The sequence below is a fragment of the Phyllostomus discolor genome, chromosome 1 (assembly GCF_004126475.2).
Source record: "Phyllostomus discolor isolate MPI-MPIP mPhyDis1 chromosome 1, mPhyDis1.pri.v3, whole genome shotgun sequence".
NCBI classification, from domain to species: domain Eukaryota; kingdom Metazoa; phylum Chordata; class Mammalia; order Chiroptera; family Phyllostomidae; genus Phyllostomus; species Phyllostomus discolor.
Genome location: NC_040903.2, coordinates 184295447 through 184322008, shown reverse-complemented (window position 1 = coordinate 184322008; position 26562 = coordinate 184295447). Strand labels below are relative to the sequence as shown.

The 26562-nt window shown below is 42.3% G+C and overlaps 2 protein-coding genes across 2 annotated transcripts in view; one reads left to right on the top strand and one right to left on the bottom strand.

Annotated features, from left to right (window-relative positions):
* ARMH4 (armadillo like helical domain containing 4) overlaps window positions 1-26562 on the top strand; it is a 105057-nt gene that overhangs the window by 36788 nt on the left and 41707 nt on the right. The window contains 1 exon segment of the mRNA XM_036010361.1: window positions 6451-6703. Coding sequence (XP_035866254.1) covers window positions 6451-6703 — 253 coding nt within the window.
* Window positions 13443-13968, bottom strand: LOC114492291 (60S ribosomal protein L23a). The gene has a single exon (XM_028506484.2). It carries the CDS (start codon window positions 13958-13960, stop codon window positions 13484-13486), a length of 477 nt encoding a protein of 158 aa, XP_028362285.1. The 5' UTR covers window positions 13961-13968; the 3' UTR covers window positions 13443-13483.

Genomic DNA, 26562 nt, shown 5'->3' with positions numbered 1-26562 from the left:
ATGATGCTGCCCCGAAAGAGAAAATTCCTCATCGCTTGGTACCTGTCAGTTTCGGTGCTCTTCATGAGTTCCAGAAGGAATTGCCATGAGTACCGAGGTACCACTGTACAGGGTTCCTAGGAAAACGCGTTCTAACAAATGCTGCTTCTTTCAGAGCTATGCCGCTGGGCTGTGTCAGACCATTCCCTTCAGAGGGATGGTGGGAGAGAGACTGATGCATGTGCAGCCTCCTCCCAGGGAAGCCACCCTGTCTCTTTTCATGCTCTCTTTCCTCTTCTTCCTGTGCTTTAATTTATTTACCTTAAATTAAATTAGAAACTTTGTCAAGGAAAGAAAAGGGCCACTCAAAAGAGAGGTTTGATGCTTACAACCAGTGAATGAATAGGCAAAAGACAAGGATTCAAATTAATCACTGCAGCTCTAAAGAGACAGAGGGTAGGCGAGCTCCTTATTGTCAGCCGAGGGTGGAATAGACAGGTTATGAGGGGGAGCAAGTGTTGCTGCTGGGGTTCCTCCAACCCCCATTGTTGACATGACACGGTCTCAACCAACAGTTTCCCTCTGACTCATTAGTAATACTATGGGGATGCTAGCTATGTGTCAATTTTCTGGAAATCTAAAAATATCTAAACTGTGTTAAGAATGGAAACTGAGCACCTTCAGTGGGAACTGCCCATTAAATGGCAGCTGGACTGTGTAGCAGAGTCCGATTGCTCTGGCTGGGATCATAGGGCGAATTTTCTCCCATATCTCCTACTGATTTTGTTGGGAATTAACCAATGTCCCTGGATGTGAATAAAATTGAAACTCTTGGTTTTGCTAACCTTAGGCAGAGATGTTGGCAATAAAAGAGAAAACAGGCCTGACCTAGGGAGTCAAAAATTCCAGGTTTAACACACCGGTTGGACGTCATACTTGAGCACCCAATGCCGTTATTGCAGCAGCTCAGGAGGCTGTAAGTGAAACAGAGCTCCTAAACGTGTGGCCAACAACGTAACTTAGGCAGACAATGCCTACAAAGCATTTTGAATTTCTCAGAAGAAGAGCCCCGTCTAAGTACATAGTATTGTTATGGGTTAGGAAGCAGCTGTCAGTCAGGGTCTTTTTGGTAGGGTGTTTCTGGAGAGAGTACTCCCTGGTTTTATTGTCTGACTTGGATTTAGGCATCTCATGTCAGGCGTTTCAGGACAGGAGGAGAAGAGGAGAAGGAAGGCTCTACCATGGCAGGTGGGTGTGGGAGAGATTACGACACAGGACACAGGTTGACTTAAGCAACATCCCCCAAATCAAAGTGAAGGTAAACACCCTTTTGTTGGCCTAGATTTGCTTAGATGCGGCCCTGTTTTTGGGATGCAAAAGGATGGAGTAGAATGACTCTTGAGGTCCCTTGGATTATTTTTATTAGCTCTAAACTTTATTTTTTCCCAGCTTTATTGAGCTATAATTGACAATTAAAATTAATTGTAAGGTATTTAAAGTGTCCTTTGTGGTAGTTTGACACATGTGTACATTGTGAAAGAATTTCCGCCATCGCATTAATTAACACATTCATAACCTCAGGTATTTACCTTTCATTTTGTGAGAACATTTAAGTCCCACTCTCAGCACTTTTCAAGTGTACAGTACAGTGCTATCGTCCATGGTCACTATGTTTTACATTAGCTCCTCAGACCTTATTCATCCCAGAGCTGAGAGTTTCTACCCTTTTACCAGCCATACCCCCCAAACCCCTGGCAATCACCTTTCTTCTCTCTGTTTCTATGAGTTAGATTTTTTAAAAAAATTCCATATATAATTGACATCATGCAGTATTTTCTTTCTCTGTCTGACTTTACTTAGTGTAATGCCTTCCAGTTCATCCATCTTGCAAATGACAGAATTTCCTTTTTAAAAAGACTGAATAATATTTCACTATATACATATATACATGATGTACATGTATATGGTATACAGATAGGAACATATGTATTCATTTGTTGATGGCCACTGTGGTCGTGTTCAAGCCTTGGCTACTGTGAATAATGCCACCATGAGCACGGGGGTGCAGCTCTGCCTTTGGGATAATGATTTCGTTTCCTTTGGACATATACCCAGGAGTGGAATTGACAGACCGTGTAGCTCTATACTTTAAAGAGAGGGAATTAGCCTAACACATTGAGGACAAAGTAGAAGTTGTCCTTGGCAGGGGCGTGGTGATTGTGACCAAATGACAACAGGTCAGTTATGAGTGCTCAAAACTCAGGGCTCAGGGCTCTGGCTTGGCCTTTGTGTTCCCAGGGAACCAGTATCACATTGTCACAATTTCCTGTCAGGTACAGCCCTCTTGGGTTTGTGGAGAGGAAAGGTAACTAAAAGTGATTTTATAATGCTTTACAAGTAATTTTTTAAAGCATATGACCAATTTTTGTCTACAAAGGGAAGGTCAGCAAAGCCGTCAAATAGTCTTGATGATAAATTTCCCCATAATCCAATGACCCCTTTACTTTTTCTCTATCAAACTTCCTACTCAACTTCTCTTTAATAAGAATCCCTGGTTTGTTGGTTTTCCACTCCAGCTTTATCGAGATATTTACATGTAACGTGTAATTTTATGGTGTACAATGTGATGATTTGATACATGTCGATACTGCAAAATGATTGCCACAGTAAGGTTAGGTAACTTCTATCTCTTTACACAATTACCTTTTTTGTGCTAATGACATTTAAGATAAACTCTCTTAACAACTTTCAAGTATATAATACAGTATTGTTAACTGCAGTCACCGTGTTGCACATTAGATCCCTGTTCTTATTTTCTTATTGCGGAGAGTTTGTACCCGTTGCCTGGTCCACCTTTATAATCACTCAGTTCACGCACAGTTATCTCCCCGACCCCTCCCCAGGTGAGCTCTTTTAGCAAAATTTGCCGCTGCTTAAAATCTCTCTGCTTACTCCACGCGTCCACCCATGCCTGCACCCAAGCCGCGGAATGTGGCTGGGGAACAACGCGCGAGCATCTCAGCCTGCCTCACTCTCAATTTGTGCGGGCACATCCTCAGTGGGCCCGCGGGGCGCCTGGCAGTCCTACCACACCTTCCCGGGGAGTTCACTCACCCGTTTCTCAAGATGACTGTTTCACACTTCCTCCTCTTGCCTGAAATCACCAACATTTCTCTTTCCTTTTTCAGCTTTTTTTTATTTGACTGAGCAAATAAAAGAAATATGAAGATAACTTTCCCGCACTCCTTTCACCGAATCCCCCCGCCCCCCCCCCCCCACCTGTGCCCGCTGCAGAGGAGAAGGCACCCGAAGCAGCCGGTGCACCGGCTCCCGTCCCCTTGCAGTAAGAGCTAAGCAGCCAGCCTCGTAGAGCGGCCACTGAGTGCCAGGCTTAGTTCTAAATACCTTGTATATTAACTAACGTAATTCTTGCAACAGCCCTGAGAGGTAGGAATCATACCGGTTTTACAGGTGAGGCGGCCGAGGCCCGCCACATTCAGTAACCTTTCCGACCTCGGTCCCCAAGTGTGACCGCTGTGCGATACGTCCGCTCTCAGGACATTCCCCTGCAGCTGCCTCCCCTCTCTCCCGCGTCACCAGTTTCCTCCTCGCTCCCAGATCTTCCCCTCAGTTGACAAGCACATTCTAATACCTTCTATTTTAACAACCTACCCTTGACCTCATGTCTCCCTTCAGCTGACCCCGGCGGCCCTCCCTTCTTCAAATTTCTTGTGAGAGTTGTATTTGCTGTACCCACTAACTTTTTCTAATTTTCTTTTCAACCACTCCAGTCCTGCTTTTGTCCCTACCATTTCACGGAAACAACTTTTGTCAAGGTCGCTAACGACCTCCGAAATGTCAAAGGCGGAGGTCATGTCCACGCGGCACGGACAATCTCAGTTTCTTATTCAACCCCTAAGAGCTGTTTTACTCACTTGGCTTCCTCAACACCCCCAGTGCTTTGCTTTTGCTCCCCTGCACCAGACACTTCCCTGTCTCTGTTGCTGGGTCTCCCTCTACTGGCCAACTTCTAAATGTGCGATCGCCCGGGACTTGGGCGGGGCGCTTCTCCTCTTCATCCCAACACTCACTCTCTTGGGGATCTCAGCCCGTCTTAAGGCTTTAAATATTACTTATAAATTGATGACTCCTAGATTGTTGTCTGTAGCTTTGACCTTCCTTTGGCTGCCAACACTTTCATTTGAATGTCATTGGCATATCCGTCACACAAGTATTGTCTCCAATAAAATTCTTGGTTTTGCTTTTTATCCTTCAGTCCCATTTTTGAGAAAGTGGCATCTTCCTCCCACACTCTCCATTGTAATCACCAACAGGGCTCTGCCTGCAAATTACATCCCAGATCGGACCTCCTCTCCCCACATCCAGGATGACACCCTCACCCCAGCACCATCCTCTGTCCCCTAGGTTTTGAAACAGCCTCTGAATGGGTCTCCCTACTTTGTCTCTTGCTGTGACGTAGCCTGTTCTCCAGCCTGCAGCCAGAATCATTTATTATAAATGCGTCAGATTGGGCCCCTGCCTATCTCTTCCTCCTCATTTCCTAAGATGCTGTCTGCTCACCGCCCCACACACTTTCCTGTTCTTTGACTACAACGTGGACACATCCGCCTCAAGGCTTTCGTCCTTCCTCTTGCCTCTGTTTCCCACTACTGTGAGTGCTCTTCCTAAATTAATCCCAGTTAGACAAGAGAATTCATTATTTTGGTATGATTCCTGTTCAGACCTTCCCTGATCGGAAAAGCTTTCCTTGATTTCCCCATCAGAAATAGCAGCACCTGGCTTTTCCCCTCTGCTAGTTTTAATCACAGTGTGATTTGTATCATATTATTTGTCTGTTTTTTTGTTTGTCACCTCGAGTGGCCTGTCAGCTCCATGAAGGCAGAGACAGTACTGCTCTATCCCTAGCGTGTGGAACTAGGTGCTTGATAAATATTTGTTGAATTTTTGGAATAGTGACAAGTATTAGCCCTACAAAGTTATAGGGTGAGAATGAAAAAGACTAGATGTAATACCTTTTTAAAAGTAAAAAATAACTTGTAAATTATGGATGAAAAAGGTATGTGTAGAGAAAATTGTCTCGAAGCAGCAAAGGAGAGTCTTGGAATTCCTCAGTGGCTGCAGGGGTCCATCCATGGTGAGGGCGGGGCCTCACAGTAGTCCTACACAACTAAAACTGGTGAAACGAAATGAAATTGGGGATCTCACATTCCCTAAATGTGCTCCACTTGAAGCATTGAAAGTCACAAATTGTGAATTTAACTCTTATGATGATAGTAAGGAAAGTGATTTTTTCAACCCTTTCGAGTTGGACAAGAACGTTGAGGTACCTAATTGTTCCCAGTGCCTTGGGTTGCTCCCCCCTCTGTAAAGAGAAGTGTCAGGAGTGGATTTATGTCCCTCTCAACTTCATGTGGTTGTGAGTTCTGCTCACTGATGCAGGAGAATGAAAAGAAAATTGTGCCAACGTAAGGAATTCTCTTATTCGTTGTTATAGGATACAAAAGGATTGGGACACTCCTTTAAATTCTGTTATCATTTTAGTGTGCTTTTCAAAGGATAAATCTTTAATGATCTCCAGAAAACAGGAAGGAGTTGTTTTCTATCCTTGTACATATAGATACAACTAAGAAAAATTTATATTACCTGAACTTTGACTCCAAATAAACATGCTACATAATAATTACCTGACATAACTGTGATTATAAAAGTTTCAAATGTAGGTAAGTGCTGGGTACACATCAGTAGATAAGTGGAAAAAAGGCTGTGGTACATTTACACAATGAAATACTACTCAGCTGTGAAAAAGAAGGAAATCTTACCCTTTGCAAAAGCATGGATGGACCTGGGGAGTATTATGCTAAGTGAAATAATCCAGTCAAAGAAAGACAAATATCATGTGGTTTCGCTTATATGTAGAATCAAAATAATATATTTTGTTCATTATATTTATGAACAAAATAAATGAACAAAATAGAAATAGACTCATAGATACAGAGAACAGACTGACAGCTGTCAGATGGGAGAGGGTTGTGGAGCTGGGTGAAATAGGGGAAGGGACTGAGCCAAAACAACCCCTCACAGTGTGGTGGTTACCAGAAGGCAAGGGGGGTAAGGGAGGTAGAAGGGAGTAAAGGGAAGGTGAATGGTGATGGGAGAAGACTTGATTCTGGATAGTGAGCACACAACACGATATACAGATGATGTATTATAGAACTGTGCACCTGAAGCCTATATAATTTTGTTAACCGATGTCACCCTAATAAATTCAATTAAAATTTTTTTTAAATGATGGGCACAAAATTCCACAAAATTCACATTGCCCAACTTGGCTATAAAATTTGTTTTAAAAGGCTAAGCATGATTGTTTTGTAGTGTTTGGTCCATTTTATAAGATTCCTTTGCAATCACTAGATTTCTTCATGTTTCTCATTGATTTCTTTTTGTCCAGAGGGAGAAGATGAGGATGAAGAGGATGAGGAGGAGGAAGATGAAGAAGAGGAAGATGAGGAAGAAGATGAAGAAGATAAAGATGCAGACTCCCTGGATGAAAGCTTGGATGATGACACAGAGCTGCGTGGTTTTACTCTCCCTGGCGTCACATCCCAGGAACCTGGCTTAGAGCCGGAAAATGTGGACCTTCTGGAGGGAGCCACCTACCAGGTGCCAGACACCATCGAGTGGGAACAGCAGAATCAGGGCCTGGGTAAGAGTCATGAGTGCTCCCCTTTCCCTCCTCCCCCTCTTCCTTTTACTTTTCTAAGGTGACGCTGATTACGGAGCAAAATGGATTTTCTGTTTATGTTTCTGGATGGTTCATTTGGGAGAAAGTTATAAGTTTTTTCTTTAATATGTTTGTACCGAATGCTCTTAAATAACCAGGCTGCAGTCTCCAGCTGCCCACGGAGAGCACGGTCACCTCATCTTCGGAAGGAATTCCATCTTTCCTTCCCGGCTGGAGGACAGCTGTGGGCTTTGGGAAGACTTCCAAATGGGGAGGAAATGTGTGTAATGAGCGCGCTTAAGAAGTGGTGTGAGTGGTCTGGAATCAGAAAACAAATGCATTTTGTCATCCTTTGTCCCTTTAGAATTTACTCCCAAGGGGAGATTCTAGTCAGATTACTTGTCTGTTCATTCTGATGGTTGCATTCCATTGTCAAATGCAGTCCCAGTTCAATGGGCAGTGTCCAGGCAACCCCATGCCTACTCTCTCTCATGCACGGCCTGCATTTCCCGTAGAGACTCCATGGGCTCGGGCTGACCCTGACTCGCCACCTCTTCCCTGTCAGCAGGGGAAGCTCCCCTGTCTGTCTCCTCTTGGCTTTTTCAGAAGAGACACTATTAAGCTCTGGGTGATTCCTTGAGGCCTCACTCTTTTGACCTGAGATCAAGTAATATATTCTCCAAAGAAATCCCCCTCTCTGAAATTCTCTTGGTCTTTAATAGGTAGGTCCATTTATAATCTTCAATATAGCAGAAGTTAGGCTTAAGAGTCATATTACTGGTTTTGGGGGATTTCAGTGAAAATGTGGATGTTGGTCTGGGACCTCACTCTGGAATGTCACACTGGTGTGTCTTGTGCCTGGTTGAAACTTTTAATTCACAATCCTGTTACAACAGATTTCTTAAAGATCGCTCTCTTCTTCACCCATGAAAAGTCTTTTTTAGATCAGTGGTAAGAAAGTGTGAGTGCACTAGAATGAGCATGGAATGGGAACATCACAGTGTGTGTTTATCACAGGACTGGGTAGTTTAAACCAAGCTCTTTAAGTTCAAACAGGAATTGGTAAAACCTTTAAAGGCTTTCAGTCTAAGGAAGAATCCTTTTGACAGTCGGCACAACTAAAGAAACATGAATGAGAAGGCTTAAAGCCATTTTTCTCCTTTATAAAAGTCTTTGATGAACTATCTTTTAGATTTGGTTAATCAATTTTTCTAACAAACCAGTTTTGCTCCTGCCCCATTCCGGGAACTGTGCATGGCGTTTGGAACATAGAGAAAAACAAGGCAGTGCCTTTTCTTGATTCGAGCAGAGCCCATTTCATCAAGGCCTCAGTGCAGGGAGGGTTTCTGTACTAAACGTGGGCTGTAAGAGGGCAGAGCGGAGATGCAGAAGAGGGTTATTGTATTAGCTCGGAGTGTGCAGAGCTGGCACTTGGAGGGATGGCAGGTAGGAGATAGCTTGTAGGGAAGGAGGCCAAAGAAAGGATATGCACAAAGGCATTGGAGGGACAGCACATAGAGATGGGGTTGGCAAACACATTTGCTTTATATCAGATTTGTTCTTGTTATAATAATTTACCATTTCTCTAAATGTATCTTACCTTTTAATGTCACTTCTTTTCCTGAAAAAAAATCATTTTTCCACACAACTTTAGCATTATGGGTTTCCTGGGAACCAAAACAAGGAACAAATCTTGCAAGCTGTTCTTTTTCCCATTGGGGGAAGGCTGTGGTTGAGCGGTGTTTGGGACGGAAATTTTATTAGCTCATTAACTTTTCCTTGGAGTGTCAAGAGTATTTCCTCATACATCAAAGCCAGTAACAACTTCTGGATCAATATTAATTAACATTGTTTCCTAAATACTCTTAGATTAGATGAAATGAAGGAAACCTCCCCTCTTTGGGGTGAATTTGACGGTAGGTAGAAGAACAGCTCCCCAAAGGTGTCTATATCCTAGTCCTTGGAATCAGTTACTGTGTTCACCTTACATGGCAAAAAGGACTTTGCGGATGTGATTAAGTTAAGGACCTTGAGATGGGGACTTTATCCTGGATGATCTAGGTGGGCCCAGTATAATCACAGCTGTGCTTAGAAGGGGAAGGTAGGAAGGTCAGGGTCAGAGGAGGGGATGTGATGGCAGGCAGAGGTCAGAGAGGTGTGGCCATGAGCCGAGGAATGCTGGCAGCCTCCAGAAACTGGGAAAGGCAGGGAGGTGGATTCTTTCCTTGAGCCTCTAGAAGGAATGCAGCCCTGCTGACCGCTTGATTTCAGCCCCTCAAGACCTATTTCAGATTTTGACCTGCAGAAGTGGAAGACAATGCATTTGTCACTGTGAGTCACTAAGTTTGGGGTAATTTGTTACAGCAGAAATGAGAAACCAATACAGCTTCAATGAGTATTTCATAAGCAGCATCACTGTAGAGAGTGGAATTGCATGGCAGCGGTAGTCAGAGTGTGAACATTGTAAAATTAAGTAGTTTTTCCTTAATGAATCATTGAAGATGCAAGCATTGAGACCCTTTAAAAAGTAAACCTATTTAGTATAATAACACTTTAATTCGCTATCTTCTTTATTCCTATTTTTAAGTGGGTTATTTTTATAGATTATCACATTTTATTTTACAATATGAATAGTATTCTAAAGCAAATGCTAACATTCATATAAACTGAAGAATGAACAGATTGAAGTGGGTAGGTGGAATTGGCTAAAAATAATGCAAACTCTTTGAATAGATTGTAGTCTCGTTTCCTGTGAGGAACAGAAAACTTAGATGACTTTCTAAGACGGAGTGGTAGATTCACGGACTGAAATTCTCATTGTCACATACACATTGCCTCTAATGCTTTGGAAAGACAGAGCTCAGCTTCTTGTCTGTGGAATGGACTGTCTTGTCAGGACAGAGAGAATCAGGAGTGGAAGTTCCATGTTATAGGTGAGGTGGATTGATTGATGGGTAAAATGCCAGTACCATACAGAAAGCTCTTTATTCACATGTGCAGAATCAATTTCTTTTATGACCCAAAAGTTAATTTTCGGATTTACTGGCAAGAGCCTGTACAAAGAGCATATGCTTGACCCACACCACTTTTTACCCTGTTACTATGATAAATCACGCGTTTACCTTTTTTGAAGTAGAGAACGTGGCCAAAGCTTAGTCAACATACCCATTTTACGGTTTAAACATTTCCAATGTAACTAATACCTGGAGATTCTTTCCTTTTTGGTATTCTATAACTGTTAGGAAGCCTCGAGCTACAAGTAGCAGAAACCTTAACTTAAATTGGCTTAAAGAGTAAGGAACTGTATTTTCTTTCAAAAGAAGAAGTCCAGAGGTAGCTAGCGCTCCTGTGCTGTCCACTCTGGTGTGCTAACTTTGCCTCCAGGCTGGCCTCTTTCTACAGGGCTGGGCAATAGTAGGTTTACGGTTGTTCATGTGGAAAATAATACTAATTAATAAACGATAATACAAGAGTAAACTGTGTTTCGTGTACTCACAAATATAAAGCTACTTTTGCCCCACCCTGTAGTAGCGGTGCCATACCCAGACAAGACATTGCCCGGGGAAAGAAGACTGTCACTGTCTCTTCATCGTGTTTCTGTCTTAAGAGAGAGGAGGCCGTTCTCAGAATCCCTCAGTAGAATTCTTCTTGCTTCTAGTTGGCCAGGATTAGGTCACACAGAAATGACACTAGGTCATTGCTAAACAAACACTGGCGAAGGGAGTTAGATCACATCATTGGTGGAATGGATGGGGTGGGTTTCAGTCAGCACGCCTGTCACCCATGCGTTCTGTGCTTCTCTGTTTTCTTCCCTTATAGATGGTACTTATCCATGTCTCTTCTATCCTCTGGGAATCCTACGAGCAATCTTGTGAAATGGATGTCTTTATTTTGAATGTGTTTGGAGATCATGAGTTCCGGATGAGGGTCAGAGGGTGGCATTGTTCCCTTTTCTTTCTCAGGAAGAGACCACATTTGGACACTTTACAGTTTGATGTTCTGAGTGAATAAGTTTTCCAAAAGCCATCAATTAGCTAAGTGCAGAATTCTTATAGCTGTCTTTACTCTTTTTCAAAAGCCTGCATCTAACATTGGAATGAACTCTTAATTTAGAAAGGAAAATATTTTTCTCTGAGGTCTTTAAAAAAACCTGATAAATATTCAATGGATGGCCTAAGGATGTTTGTGGAAAGCAAAAGAATGAAGAGCACCCATGTATCTATTTTTTAAATCACATATTCATTGAGCACCACCTACACGTGTGCGTGTGCTGTGTGTTTGGAAACACTGCGAGGCTGGCTCGTACAGAGGGGAATTACCACGAGGCAGAGAGTGGTCCACAGATGCAGCAGGTTGGGGCCAGGCAATTCCACGGTTGGGAACTGAACCATCACTTACAACCAGGGGTTGCTTTGAGTGGGCAGCCCTCTATTAAGTGTGAATTCAGGGGTGCTTTGCCCAACCCCCTAATTTTTATTACTCTTCCCGCCTTAACATAGTGTCTGCTTTTCAATATCATAGCCTTCCTTTGGATTGAGATAAAGCCTTATCCAAAGATACATCCTTGAGATGTACCTTGAGAAGGCCTTAGAAAAATACAGATCTGCTAGTAACCCATTAAGGTATCATTTACTTATTATTATTAATTTATCAGGTTCATTAGCCGGTGATTTAGCTAATGATTTTAAGATTAAAGGGAAAGACACAAGAGAAATGTGCCTTTGAATTGGTAGGAAGGTATGATGAACTGCAGACAAATGGTGTGGTGGCTGGACCTTACAATAACTGAGCACTTGACTGTGAGAAAATCAGACTCTTAGCTCTAAAGTGTGTCAGCTCTTTTCTTTCCCCTCCTCCCTCTTCTTAGTCTTTTAAAACACTCACTGTGTAGCTAAGACTGAATAATTAAATACAGTGCAACATGGGCTGCGGCAGCCAAAATCCCCCTCGAAAAACAAAAGCGAAAACAAACAAACAAAAAAGATGCTCTGCAGAGAGTTAGTGGGAACTGTGAGATTCCAGAGGACTCTTCATGGCAACAAATGTCAGTGTATTTTGATGTATAACATATTAAGCTATGGATTAAAAGGTTGTTCAGGAAGCTACTGGGCTAATGTAATGAAATATACATGAATATGTAGGAGAGGAGGGAATAAACCCTAATCCAACGTATGAACACAAAGGGAGCGGCAGATTGGCTACAGCCTCCAGACCAGTGGCTCAGTCTTGGTGGCACATCGAAATCACCTAGAGAGCCATCAAAAATATTGACGCTTGGGTTCTGTCCTGGAGGACAACTGTCTTAGACTGAATCCCCTGTTTTTTCCCTTGAGATAAGGCAGCTTTTGTTTATGCAGGGGTTGGAGAAAGAGAATTTTAAGAAGTGTTTGCATCTTCTATGAGTCCCCAGTAGCAAAGATTACATTGCTTTTCATGATCTTTGTGTATTGGGTTAATGTGTCTTGAAAATATTAGCTTTTATAGTCACAGAGAGATCAACTTTAAAGTCAATATATATGCTTTAGTTTCCCCAGAAAGTCTACATTCACTGGGTTCCTTCTGGTCCCCATAAGGCACCCGGGTTTCTGGATTTGAGTGAGGGCAATGCCATGTACTCTTTCTTTGGAAAAAATTCAATTGCTTTTCTTAGGCAGGAGGAGCAGAAGATTTGGGTGCAGACCTCCTTTTTCATGTAGGCAGAATACCCTGGTGCTGCAGTTGAAATGAGAGACTGTGGTCCCTGCCTTTCCTTGCCTCATGAGGATGAACGCATAAGGGAAGGTAGGTCTGCCGAGGAAGATGCTTTCCAAGTCCAAGACACTATCTCTTCATCGATCTTTCCATTTCAGCCATTGCTTGCTTGCAGGTTTGTAGTAGCTGGGAATTTCTAAGGGAGAAAAATCTGTCCATATGCCTGTGCTGAAAGATATTGATCCTGTTATATTTTCAGTATTTTTGTCAGAAGTCTTAAATTTTTTATATCATGAAGTAGGTTATAAATAGCATAAGAACATAAAAATAAATACACTTCCTTCCTGCTGCTCACTTCCCACTGTGCTTGCAGGTGTGTTTTGAGGATCAAAAATACAGAAATTTATATGAAGCAAAAGACAAAAAGAGAGCTGGCCATGCCTAAAAAAAAATCAGGTGCTGGCCTAAAAACAATTTATTTTTTAAATTATATTTTATTGAGTATGCTATTACAGTTGTCTCCATTTTCCTCCCCTTTGCCACCCTTGACCCAGCACCCCCTACTCCCTCAGGCAAACCCCCACCATTGTTCATGTCCATGGGTCATGAGTATAGTTCTTCAGCTACTCCATTTCCCACACTGTACTTTATATCCCCATGGCTGTTCTGCAACTACCTATTTGTACTTTAAATCCCCTCACCACTTCACCCATTTCTATACCCCACCTTGTATCTGGCAACCATCAAAACCCTCTCTGTATTCATGATTCTGTCTCTGTTCTTGTTTGCTTAGTTTGGTTTTTAGATTTAGGTGTTGATACATATGTATTTATTACCATTTTATTGTTCATAGTTTTGATCTTCTTCTTTTTCTTAAATAAGTCCCTTTAACATTTCATACAATAATGGTTTGGTGATGAACTCCTTTAGTTTTTTTCTTGTCAGGGAAGCTTTTTATCTGCCCTTGGATTCTAAATGATAGCTTTGCTGGGTAGAACAATCATTCTTTTTTTTTTTTTTTTTTTTTTAGTACAAAATTTTTATATTTAGAATTAGCCAGCTGGACTCAGTTTAGATGATCCCAATTTTGTTGGCAACATCCAAAGCATCATAGTCTGGAGCCAGTCGAACATATGCCTTCTTCTCCCCATCAGGTCTGATCAGGGTGTTGACCTTGGCCACATCAATATCATACAGCTTCTTCACAGCCTGTTTGATCTGGTGCTTGTTGGCTTTGACATCCACAATGAACACAAGTGTATTGTTGTCTTCTATCTTCTTCATGGCTGACTCAGTAGTCAGGGGGAACTTGATGATGGCATAGTGGTCAAGCTTGTTTCTCCTGGGGGCGCTCTTCCGAGGATATTTAGGCTGCCTTCGGAGCCGCAGTGTCTTAGGCCTCCTGAAGGTGGGTGACGTGCGGATCTTCTTCTTTTTGTGGCTGTGGACGCCTTTTAGCACTGCTTTCTTTGCCTTCAAAGCCTTTGCCTTGGCTTCGGCTTTGGGAGGGGCAGGGGCTTCCTTCTTCGCTTTGGGTGCCATCTTCATGAAAAGAGAACAATCATTCTTATGGGAACTCCCCTGTAGGTAACTAACTGCTTTTCTGTTGCTGCTTCTAAGACTCTCTCTTTATCTTTAACCTTTGGCATTTTAATTATGATGTGTCTTGGAGTAGGCCTCTTTGTATCCATCTTGTTTGGGACTCTCTGTGCTTCCTGGACTTGCATGTCTATTTTCTTTACCATATTAAGGGAGTTTTCCTTCATTATTTTTTCGAATAGATTCCGATTTCTTGCTCTTTCTCTTCTTTTTCTGGCTCCCCTATGATGCAAATGTTGGTATGTTTGAAGTTGTTCCAGAGGCTCCTTACACTATCCTTGATTTTTGGATTCTTTTTTCTTCTTGTTCTGATTGATGTTTTTGCTTCCTTATGTTTCAAATCATTGATTTGATTCTCACTTCATCCACTCTACTGTTGTTTTTCTATAAATTGTTCTTTATTTCACTTAGTGTATCCTTTGTTTTGACTGGATCTTTTCTATGCTGTTAAGGTCCACACCAAGTTCCTTGAGCACCCTTATAACCATTGTTCTGAACTATGCATCTGATAGATTGCTAGCCTCTACTTTGTTTAGTTCTTTTTCTGGAGTTTTGATCTGTTCTTTCATTTGGGCCATGTTTCCTTGTCTCCTCATTTTGGCAGCCTCCCTGTGTTTGTTTCTATGTATTAGGTAGAGGTGCTGTGACTCCCTGTCTTGGTAGTGTGGCCTAATGTAGTTTGTGTCCTGTAGGGTCCAGTGGCATAGCCTCCCCTATCACCCAAGTTGGGTACTCAAAGTGCACCCTTTGTATGAGCTGAGCACATCCTTCTCTTGTAGCTGAGCCTTGATTTCTGTTGGTAGGTCAATGGGAAGGATTTACCCAAGCCAGTTAGCTGCAAGGACTGGATGTGACCACTGACCACCGACCACCACCCTCCACCCTCCATGGAGAATCAGTGGTACAGAGGCAGGGTGATGGTGCTCCAGTATGTTCTGTAGCTGTCCACTGGTTGCTCAGGCTCTGGGGGTTCCTGTGTGGTACAAACCAAGGTTGGCCCCCACCTGTGTTTTACTCTGGGCCATCCTGTCTGAGCTATACAACAATTTCTGAGATGGTTGCTACTTGCGTTGGGCTTAGAGATTCCCAGGTGAAGCCAAGCTGTGAATCTAGGCTGGTTGGTACTAGTGCTGGGCCTTGGGTCCCTTAGCAAGAGGAATTGGAGCTGGGGACTCACAGAGGCTGGCTGTTGCTTGTTGGAGAGGATTTAGAAATGTGTAAAGCTAAGACCTGCCATTCATGTGGAAAAGCAGCTTGGTTCAGCTTATAAGTTGGGGGGGACCGAAGTCTCTGGGGATCTATAGGGTGGGGAGAACAGTGTTAGCCATGTTGATGGAGTCTTACCTACCTGCCAGCTCTGTGGATCTGTGTGGGGAGGGTTGTGAAAAGGGCCAGTCACCTCTGTCCATCTTTCTGTATGGGAAAAGGTTGTCCCCCAGCTGTCACCTTGATGCCAGATACTTTAGTTTCTCCCTGTATGCCACTGGTGCTTTTTAAGCTGCTAGCCTGGGGCTGGAGCTCAGAGAGAGTGAATCTGATTAAGTCCATGTCTGGGCTCTTTAAAGGGAGCTGCCTGGGGCTCCAGAATTTTCTTCTACCAACTCAATCCCACTGGTTTTTGCAGCCAGAAGTTATGGGGGCTTATCTTCCTGCCACTGAAGTCCTGGGCTGGGGGGCCTGGTATGGGGTTGGGACTCCTCAATCTTGAGATATTTTTCCCAAATTTTTATCTACCACACGTGGATGTGGGACCAGCCTATTCCACATCTCTGCCTCTCCTACCAGTCTGGATGGATGTGGTTTCTTTAATTCCATGTTATTAGACCTCCATTCAACTTGATTTCTGACAGTTCTGGATGATGGTTGTTCTATATTTTAGTTGTAATTTTGATGTGGTTGTATGAGGGAGCATGCCAGGTCTATCTGTGCCACCATCTTGACTGGAAGTCTTTAAAAACACTTTAACATACTCTGTTTCTCCCTTCCCTTCCCTCCCCTCCCCCTCCCCTCCCCTCCCCTCCCCTTCCCTTCCCTTCCCTTCTCTTCCCTTCTCTTTCCCTTTTTCACCCAGCCCCCCAACCCCCTCCTCTCTGACATCTGTCAGTCTGTTCTCTGTATCTATGAGTCTGTTTCTACTTTGTTTATTAGATTCCACATATAAGTGAAATCATACTGTATTTGTCTTTCTCTGACTGGGCTATTTCACTTACCATAATGTTCTCCAGGTCCATCCATGCTATTGCAAAAGGTAAGATTTCTTTCGTTTACAGGGCTGAGTAGTATTCCATTGTGTAAATGTATCACAGCTTTTTCATCCACTCATCTACTGATGGGCACTAGCTTCCAGATCTTAGCTCTTTGTAAATAACACTGCAATGATCTGGACATAGGGTTCATATACTCTTTTGAATTCATGTTTTGTATTTCTTCTGTGTTTTTTTTCATTTTGATGTTTATGACACTTCTGATGAACAGTTCTGTATATCAGCTGCAATCAAATTTTGTGTTCCTTCAACATAGGAAATGTTAACTTTGGAAAAGGGAAGGATTGATGGCATGGATGATTTTTTGTGTTTTAAAGACTGACACGTACTGATTTTCTACAGCTGTTTGTTGGACTTTTGTATCAGGAACCTCAGTTCTACAGACAGAACTGAGGCTTCGGAAATTCATTAATTTCAAGAACATAAGCATAACTCAGGTCGAATTCTCTGTCTCCCTCCTCCACCTGCATACACACACCATTTACTTTTTCCCAGGTCAGTTATGGAACACCGCAAATTCCCTTTTCTTCCTTGTAATTTTTCTTTTGAGAAAATGAGTGAGAAGTCAAGTGTAAGTTCAACCACTAATGAGGGAAATCCATAAAATAGTAGAGAGTGTATCTGCAGCGTGGTGGCAGCTACGATTTTGCATGGTTTTATATGTGCAGAGCATGCAGCCAGCTCCCTCAGGCACACAGCCTCCTTGGGATGTTCCTGTGTAGAGGGAGGGAAATCAGTCTTGGGTGTTAAAAAGGCTCTATGCACCAGCTGGGTGTCCCCAGTACTGCACTAGTCAGTTCTACGTGATTGACAAGAACGGCCAACCTCTCAAGCTGGCCTCAGGAAGCCAAAGGTTTTGAAATTCCAAGGATTGGTGGTGAAAAGTAAAAAATACAATGCAGCAGAAGTGAAGGAGGGATTAAATATTAAAAGGAGGCATCAGAGATTTAGGTCAGGTAACTTGAGGATTCAACAGTTCATGGATACGAATCTCTTCTTAAAATGTTTATTTGTCTCTTTTATACACATACTGCTGATGTATCCCAGGATCTCCATGATCTGTCTGGGGTCTGTGTTTCCATTCGTTTTTCCCAGGTGCTCTGTCCAAGGCCTGTGCCTTCTTCACTGAGCCATAGTCACTGTCACCAGAATGTGCATTTCCGCAGAAATGCGTCTGTCACACCCAGCTCTTGCTGAAGCCTTTCCTGGCAACCCTAACTTGTACTGACTCCTTCCTGGGGAAAGTGCTCCAGCAGTTATTGTCAGTATTGCTCAATTGCCGCTCACTGTGCTATCTCACTTTGCTTATTACTTTCGCGGACCCTCACAGCCTCTAGCACACAGCACTGAGTACTGCTGGTTGCTTCAAAAGGGCTCTCTTCTAGCTGGTAGCCATTCTGGGCCTGAAACTGTCGAGGCCAGTTGAGAGGAAGAATGGGGAGGCTTTATTGCACTCTGCCGGTTAAACAGTAGTCCCTTATCTAACTATCCTGTGTAGCAACGTGTGATGGAGTCAAGTTTTTAAATGGAGTCAATGTGATTGATGGGAAAAATGGTAAATAATCAGGTACCTAGGGCTCTCCATGATGCTTGTAACTGACATTAAGCTTATTTATTTATCCCAGGGTGGGTAGTACTTCATCTGATCTTAACTTTCTCTGATTCTCTCTACGTAAGCCAGATTTACATCTACAAATTCTTTAGTAGTGAACAAATTATAGCATGCCTTCAGTCATAAGTCATAGATAGTATTTTGAGACTAGGTTTTCTGGAACATAATCTAACATTTTATTTTATTTTATTTTATTTTATTTTATTTTATTTTATTTTTCAGCTTTATTGAGATATATAACATTGTGTAAGTTGAAAGTATACAATGTGTTGATTTGATACACTTACACTGCAAAATGATTATCCCTATAGCATTAGCTAACACCTGCATCATGTCAGATAATTGCCATTTCTTTTTTATGGTAAGTAATCTAACATCTCAGAATGACCCCAGAATGATCTACACTGTAGAACTCATTAGGCCAACTACCCTTTGTAATGTTGGGCCAACTATCTTTGTAATCTTTAGCATCTAGATCAGGTGGGAGTCAGATAATCGTATTCTTACAGTGATCAGTCATTTAAAAATTTTCCAAGTAGTTAACTAGGTGACTTTAATAGAGATTGGGCCTTTGATAGCTTCTGTTAAAGAGTAAAAATTGCCATAGCATCACCTAGATGCAAGAGAGAAGTTTATTAATCCTGATTCTGTCTGCCACTGGTTTTTGCTCCCCTAAATCAGAGAATTGTATCTCACTCTTGTATCTCACATTTGGCTGCAGCAAAATTCAAACTATAACAGATGGGAGGGGGTGGAGGAGAATGGGTGAAGAGGTGAAGGGATTAAGAAGTGCAGATAGGCAGTTACAGAATAGCCATGGGGAAGTACAGTACCGTGTAGGAAATGGAGTAGCCAAAGCAGCTATACGCGTGACCCATGGACATGAACAATGGTGGGGGTTTGCCTGAGGGAGTGGGGGTGCTGGATGGAGGGGGGCAGAGGGGGAAAAATAGGGACAACTGTAATAGCATAATCAAGAAAATATAATTAAAAATATAATATAGTATTTTAAATCTTTTAGGTTCCTGATTTAAAAAAAGTTCTTTTTTCTTGTCTTTAATGCTATGTAGGAGATACTAGATATTGGGTTCTTGTATCAAAGGTTCACTAAAATAATTTGAATTTGTTGATTAGAGAATATTCTTCTGGAAACCTAAACTCAAATATTCATCTTTAAAGGATTCATCTTTATTTCCTTTAATGCTTTGTTTGAGATAATAGACTTAAAGCTTTCCAGAACTAACACGCTTATATCTTTTTTCATAATTAAATTATATTGACTTAGAGAATTGAAAGTAAAATCCTGTTTCTTTCGCTAGGAATGAATTTCTTATGTGAAAAATCAGCAGTCAGTTTTCCTTTGGAGAGCTAGAAAAGGAGTCTTGGAACTAAGCCAGAAATAATCTCTTCATCAGCTACAGTTAATAAAAACATTAATAAGGCACGTTACATCTGAGGAGAATGTTATGAACTAATTTCTTTGTAATCAAAATGCACTTGTAGGCTCGGTTGGGGAATTATTAACATGTGAAATCATCTAGCAGGTTCTCTGAGAATTAAACCAGCAGAAATACTGAGAGAGCTGGGAACATTTTCAGATGGGAAGAAACTAAGTATAAGTTGTCCTCTTTGAAGAACACAGAGGAAAGTAAGCAAAGATGATGTTAAAAAGCTTCCAATTATTTTCAAACAAAATTGAGAAATTAGTGAAACAGTGTTCTTACCTCTTGATTTGAAGTTAGATGATGCTAAATTAGGTTACTTAATTCGATTACTTAGTAGAATGTTATTGGTGCACTGTATGAAGAATCTGGAACAATTTGAAGTCTACCGAAGTTTATTTGTCTTACTTAATCTGGACCAAAGAAAGAAAGACAACTTTTGCATTTCAGAAACTAGAGCAGTTCAGTGATTCCCGCCCCCCGCCCCACCCCCATATGCAATTGAGACCATAGAAGAAGGATGCTACAGCCTCAAAGCCAAGCTCAGTGACCAGGTGAGGCGGAAGGCAGCCGGTGAATTTGTTCATTCATTTCAGCATTTGAGAATGAGTCACCACAGGATGCTGCTCTCCTCACTCAGGACTTTCTGCTTTTCTGTTGCACAGAAAGATTCTTTCACAGAACCTGGTACAAAATAGAGATATATGTTCAACAGGGGTCCCAGTTTCAATTCATGTGAAGAATCTTCAAAATAAACTTTGTAAGCATGCACACCGTCAAGACCCAGGGAAGGAATCTAAAACGGAGGAGTGCTCACAGCTAAGGGAATTTTGATTTACATCTTCCATCTCTAAGTTTTCCTGCAGGGCTGAAATCTTCCTGAAATAATGGGGTTTGAATCTCAAGCTGCTCCTCTTGAAAGAGAACAGCAACTGTTTGGAACAGGATGGATTTGATGACTCCTTGGGGATAAATACCCGAAGTAATGTCGGAGGCTTCCAGCTGCCTCAAGTGTGATGTGGAATCAGCCTCAGGCACTGGGGGAGCTCGTGTGTGGGTTTGTTTATCACAAGCCTGATAAACTATCACATGCCCTGCGGGACCAAGGCCTAGGCTTCTATGCCCTGCTGTGTGGGAAGCTGATGGGTAATGGAGGCTGTGCACACAGAGATAAGGTGAGAAGCTGTTGCTGGGGAGGCCTTGCTATTCAGGGCTGAGCCACAGAAACCACAGAGAGATATAAAGGCAACTGAGGTACTTAATCCACTGATCAACAGGAGGTGGGGGCAAACTGTGGGGAAATCGTGCTGCAGGGAAGTTTGTTTTCAGTGGAATCTTTTTTTCCTTCTCTTGGTCCTCATCTTCATCATCCTCACGTTGCATTCTTCTTTTGAGCACTGGAGGCCTCACCCAGGGCGGCCCTGGCATCCAAAGAGGCTTCAGTCTTCTCTTAACCCCTCTCAGCGTATCAGCACACTCTTTCTTTAAGGCCTTGTTTTAAAGACTTTTTGAGGGACCACAAATAATTCATAGTTGTTAAAAGATACATTTTCAAAGAAAATATCATCTTGATTTTCATTCAGACACAAAATGAATGTGTGTCAAAGATTTTTAAGAACTCACCAATTAGTAAAAGACCCAGGCAGATGTCACAGCTGGTTCAAAGGAGGGATCAAAGGATTGCAAATTTAGCCTGTTCAAGTGAATTGACAAATGGATGCAGGACTGACTTTTGCCAAGGAGAGAGGGTTGTCTCTCCACTGGACAGTCAATCTGTCTAGAGAAGAATCAGTTACCTACAATTTAAAAAGCTATAATAGAATCAGGTAATTCTAAGAGGCTCCAGCACTCCATTAAAAGGATAACTGATAATCTCTTCCTCATTCCAGAGTTAAAATTTTTCTTACATAACCATGTAAGAATACTTTGTAACCCTAATTTGTTTGCAAGCACTTATATAGGGAAAGAATTCTTTTTTTTAAAACTTTTAAAAAAGATTTTATTTATTTATTTTTTAGAGAGGGAAGGGAGGGAGAAAGACAGAGAGAGAGAAAAACATCAATGTGCGGTTGCTGGGGGTCATGGCCTGCAACCCAGGCATGTGCCCTGACTGGGAATCAAACCTGCAACACTTTGGTTCGCAGCCCGTGCTCAATCCACTGAGCTATGCCAGCCAGGGCTTGGGAAAGGATTCTTGTTTTCTAAAAGAACTGAGTGGTGGACTTTGGATAAGTGGGACTGTATCTGTCAGGGAAAGGCAGTTGCTGTAACAAACAATCTCAGTGTCGGTGGCTTAACACAGTCAATTTGTACTTGTCCTCTTCATAGTTTCCACTGCCACTCAGTTACCCTTCCCCCAGTGCCTCCATCATCTTCATGGGCCTAAGCAACCTTAGTGGATCCTCTGCATCCAGGCAGAGGCAGGAAAAAGGGAACTTAGGGAAGGCCGCTCAGAACTCCTCAGGCTGGAATGGATTCATTTTCCTTGCACTCAGATTCTGTTGGTGAGAACCAGTTACCTGACCCCCACCTGGCTGGAAGGTGGAGCAGGTGGTCATAAATTCAGCTAAACCGAAGCAAAACCAGCTTGGTGAGCACTTTGCATTTTCAGAGGTCTGCTTCCAGCTGCACTCATCTTAAGAAAACAAACCTCAGAAAGCTGTTTGCTATTTATAAATTATTGCTAGATCATTAGTGATGAGCAGAACACACTGTCTGCTCTCCAGGAGCATATGAGTCATGAAAAGAAAAATCTATAATGTGAGGCAGGATGTGTCATATGCTGTGGGGAAAAGCCAAAACAAACAAGAACTCTGAAAGTACCAAAGGGTGAAACAGTAATTTCAACCAAGGGCAACCATGGAAAGCATTCGAGACAACATGCAGGATGGCCGTTGAGCAGCCTAGAATCTGGAGTCAGGAAATCCTGAATTCAAGCCTTTGCTTTACCACCATGGACTTGACCCTGGACGAATTTTTAACTTCTCCTGAGTTTCGGTTTTCCTAACTCTAAAAAGGGCATAATAACTCTTAGCTCATAGGGTTGTTGTAGCAGTGCACGAGCAGGTGTTGATATATATGTACAAAGGGAAGTAGAAGCTCATTTAGATGAGACTTCAAAGGCTGGGTTGATTTCACTAGGCTCAGAAGGGCGGGGGGCCTGGTAAGGAAGGTTTCTGGGTTCTATTCCATTTCTTACTAGTTCCTCAAGGAGTTTTGTGTTTGTTTGTTTGTTATTACACATAGGGAATTTCCAACATTTGAGAAAAGGGGATCCACCACCAAAAACAAACTTGAAAATCTAGATGTTCTTGAGGGTGTAATAGCTGAACTATTTAAAAAGCTGACAAGGATTTATAGTGGCTTTTGCTGACTCATTCTTTCCAACATGGCCCAGTGGTTGTCCGCCCAGCATACAACTAGCTGTTAGGTTTGACCAGTGCGGAGTGAGGATATTTAAAATGATCACCTTAGAGATAACATAAAGAATTGGTTAGAGTTTTTTACTTTTAAGATATTATTTCTTCAAGCTATAGATGAAATTTCTGTGTCTTGTCTACATTTTTCCCTTAAGGTTTTTTTCCAGATTAATAATTTATTTTAATTTTCAGAACATGTAGGATGATTATAGAATTCTGGTAAGAAAAAAAGAATCGTAACATGGCTACCTGGATATTTAGCATAAAGGCAGTAGTAAGTAGCCTTAAGATATGAACTTGAAAATTGAGTGTTTTGTCCTACTTGATAGCCTTGTGCAAGTTTATTTTCAACTTCTCTGTACCATGAAAGTCTTAATAATTTTACAGAGATGAGCAGAATCCATAGGAAAAAGCAAGTGCAGTACTTCTTGAACATTAACGTGCATATGAATCACCTGGAAATTCTGATAAAATGTGAGCTCCAACTCAGCAGGTCTGGCGTGGGGCTCTAGATGCAGCCATTGTACAAAGTGCCTGGGAGATGCCGATGCTGCTGGGCTGTGGGCCACACTGTGGGGGCCTGGGCCAGTGGCGTACTTTTTATCTGGGAACTTGAGGAGGCCTCGCTGGGGAGATTAAGGGGTCCAGAAGGTGGTTTTTAAAAAGGAGTTAGAATTTTATGGTGTCTGCCTTTATTAAATCAGTTGGGTCGCCCTCCCTACTTCCCCTTAAAGACAGAATTCCTTATACTCTTAGACTAGCTAGTTTTGGCCCTGTTAAAAGTTTTCATTTATGTTATATTTTTTTTACTCTTAATGAGAGACAAGGGCATTGTGACAAGGGCATTTCATCTCTCTTTGCCTTCGTGTCTCCAGAAGCCAACCCACCTGGCTGTTAACTACTGCACAGGAACGGTAAGGATGCACCAGGCCACTCGCGACTAGTACGTCTGAGCTCACTGCTAAATCTTCTTACCATGAACCCAGCTACTCAGACAGATCATGTCCATGATTATTATCTTTGCTCACAAGAATAAGTTGAAGGTCAAGTTCCTATATGCAGTAAGTGACAGAGCCAAGCATTAAATCCACATCCATTTGGTTGTAAAGATGCTGCTCTTAATATGCATATGAACCCACATTTCTCTCACAGTTGTCTGAGCCTTTTCAATGCCGCACTGGAGCCAGCTTGTACTGAATTGCAAGGATTGATTGTTAAGGTTTCAGGAATTTTGTAAGCCATTAAAGAGATCAAATTATATAAACTTAAAATTAAATGAATCATTTGAAAATACAGGTAAACATCCTGAAAACTTTTCACTTCCTAATTATTTTACTTCCGTCTGTGCTCTCCAGGCTGTTTACGCTGACCGTGTCTGGGCGGAGGGGACTGTGTGGAGGGGACTGTGCCGTGTGGTGGTGTGCCCGAGTGCGCCTTTCCCACCCCTGTGTTCTGCGTTGTCCTGTGCGCGGTGCCAGCTTGGCTCTGGTGGGACTGTTGTCACCACAGAAATGGACAAATTCCGCAAATGGGGGGGGGGGGCTGGGTGTATTGTGTTGTTGATTGTCCAGGCTTCCAGTGATGGAGAAAATGTTAATAGTGCAGATTAAACTTTTAAAAAGTATGCTGTGCTTAGTGCCAAAGTTGAGAGCAGCCTTAGTTTTGTAAACGTAATTCATATTGAAGGGAGGAACAGTTGGCCAGTAGATGACACACATCAGGTTTAATGGCAGTAAATTTGTTGGGAGAAGAGTTACTGGAATGGGATGCAACTCCCCCTGACAAATCATAGAGGAACTGCACCCATAGGTTAGTTACAGAAAGAAAAGTTGACAAAAACCAATGAAAGCATTCCATGAGATCCAATTGGCTGTATGGGATCTATAGTAAAAAATATTATGTCTGCAACTGTCTTTCATATATTGTGTGCTACATATCCTTTATATCAGTAAAGTTTATAATAAATACACACACACACACACACACACACACCTTTCTTTTCTCAGCAGAGCTGGTCATTAAACACTTACACCACCATCCGTTCTTGTCGGGTCCTCTGTAGAGCTGAAGAACATTTGCAAACATGCTACCGTGGCGTTCTTTCATAGCCTTCCCTTCTCTAGGAGGGAAATCTGTAATTCATGTATCTTTCTCTATAGGTTTTATTTTCCCAGATTTCCTCTGAGCAGTCTGGAATTGTGCAGGCATCTTTCTTTACCTGAGGTGTGAGGAACGGGGCACGTGGCAGTATTCCAGAAAGGAGAGGATCCCTGCTGGGTAGGGTGGGAGACGGGACTCCCAGAGGACCCGGAAGGTGCCTGGAGTGAATGCTGACCTAGCAGTCAGGTGACCTCCTGAGTCATCCCCTCCGCCACCTCATCTTGCAAAAGTTTGAAGCAAAAGTTTGAATTAAGGTGAATTTGAGAGTTCTCTGTAATCTTAAATTCTGCATTTCTGTAGCTGCTTCTTGAGCTTATGTTAAGCATTGTGCTTCTTGGTTTATCAAGGTAAATGAAAGTATAATAGAACCTCCTCAATGATTCAATTAAGAGATTTAAGTAATAATACTTCCTTAAATTTGGATGGCTGTCTTATAGTCTACTAAATATTTTAACATATATTACCTTGTTTGTCCTAACAATGAGATAAACCGGGAGTTGTTAATATCCCCATTATATTGCTGAGAAAACTGAGGCATGGGGTAGTTCATAACTTATTCCAAGTGCATAGCCAGTTGGCAGATAAGGTAGGTCCAGGGTTTCCAGGTCGTTTTCCCCATTTTCAGTGGCCTTTCGCTTCAATCACTTGTGGAAAGTCTCACTGAGCTGGTGGTATTCGTCATACCATCATGTGTCTTCTCAGCCCAAGTTGAAAGTAAGTCTGTCTAAAGGTAGATTGCAGCTTTAGAAAGTCTCTTTAAAAAATTCTGATGCAATCAATACATCCATCCTTCCTGAGATCACTCAAGGAGGTGAAGAGAAATGAGGGCCTGTTGCTTGCTGGGATACTCCTTGCTTGGAAACTCCAAGACTGAGTGTGCGTGCACCAGGCACCAGCGGGGGCGTCAGTCACGGAACGACCTGCTGAGGGGGCAGCAGCTGGGAGCGGGTGGCGTTCAACTTTTTACTTTATTTTGGGAAGTAAACATAGCCCTGTGTAAAATTCAGAATTTTGTAAGCACTTGAGTGTACAGCTTGGAATGTGTTCATCTGTAGTCACAAGCTATACTGCTTCCAGTATTTTTTATGCTTCGTACAGCCTGACCAGCAGGTTGGCGTCAGTGAAGAGCTGACACAGAGTGACTTCTTACGTGAACAAAGGGCACTAGAAAAATAGGACTATATTGTTTTTGCAAAATGGCATATGCATGCTTCCCTTTACTCTTCTGAGTTTCCTGATATTTTTACCCTCACCATTTATTTAGTTTGGAGCTGCCACATTTCTTTGGGGAAAATTCCTAAAGAGGTGAGAATTTCTCAAAGCAAAATATAAACATAGGCATGGTATCCAGATAAAGGGGAGCTGTGCTGGTGATGCATTTCTTCTAGTGAGGGAGGCATTTACTGTGCTCTAGTTACTCCTTTTCCTCATTGTCAGGGCTCCAATGAGGGGCATTGTAGCCAAGAGTTCCTATTGAGGGCTCTGTCCCTAATTTGCTGCAGGATATATCAGTGGAACAGGAAGTCAAGGTTTCTGTCTGTGACACGGAGATAGCGGTTTGTAAGCATCATTATGCAGGGTGACGGTGACTCCTGAGTGCCCTGGAGTTTAGTCTCAGACACCGCCTGCAATCAGAAAGTGCAAAGATGGAGCA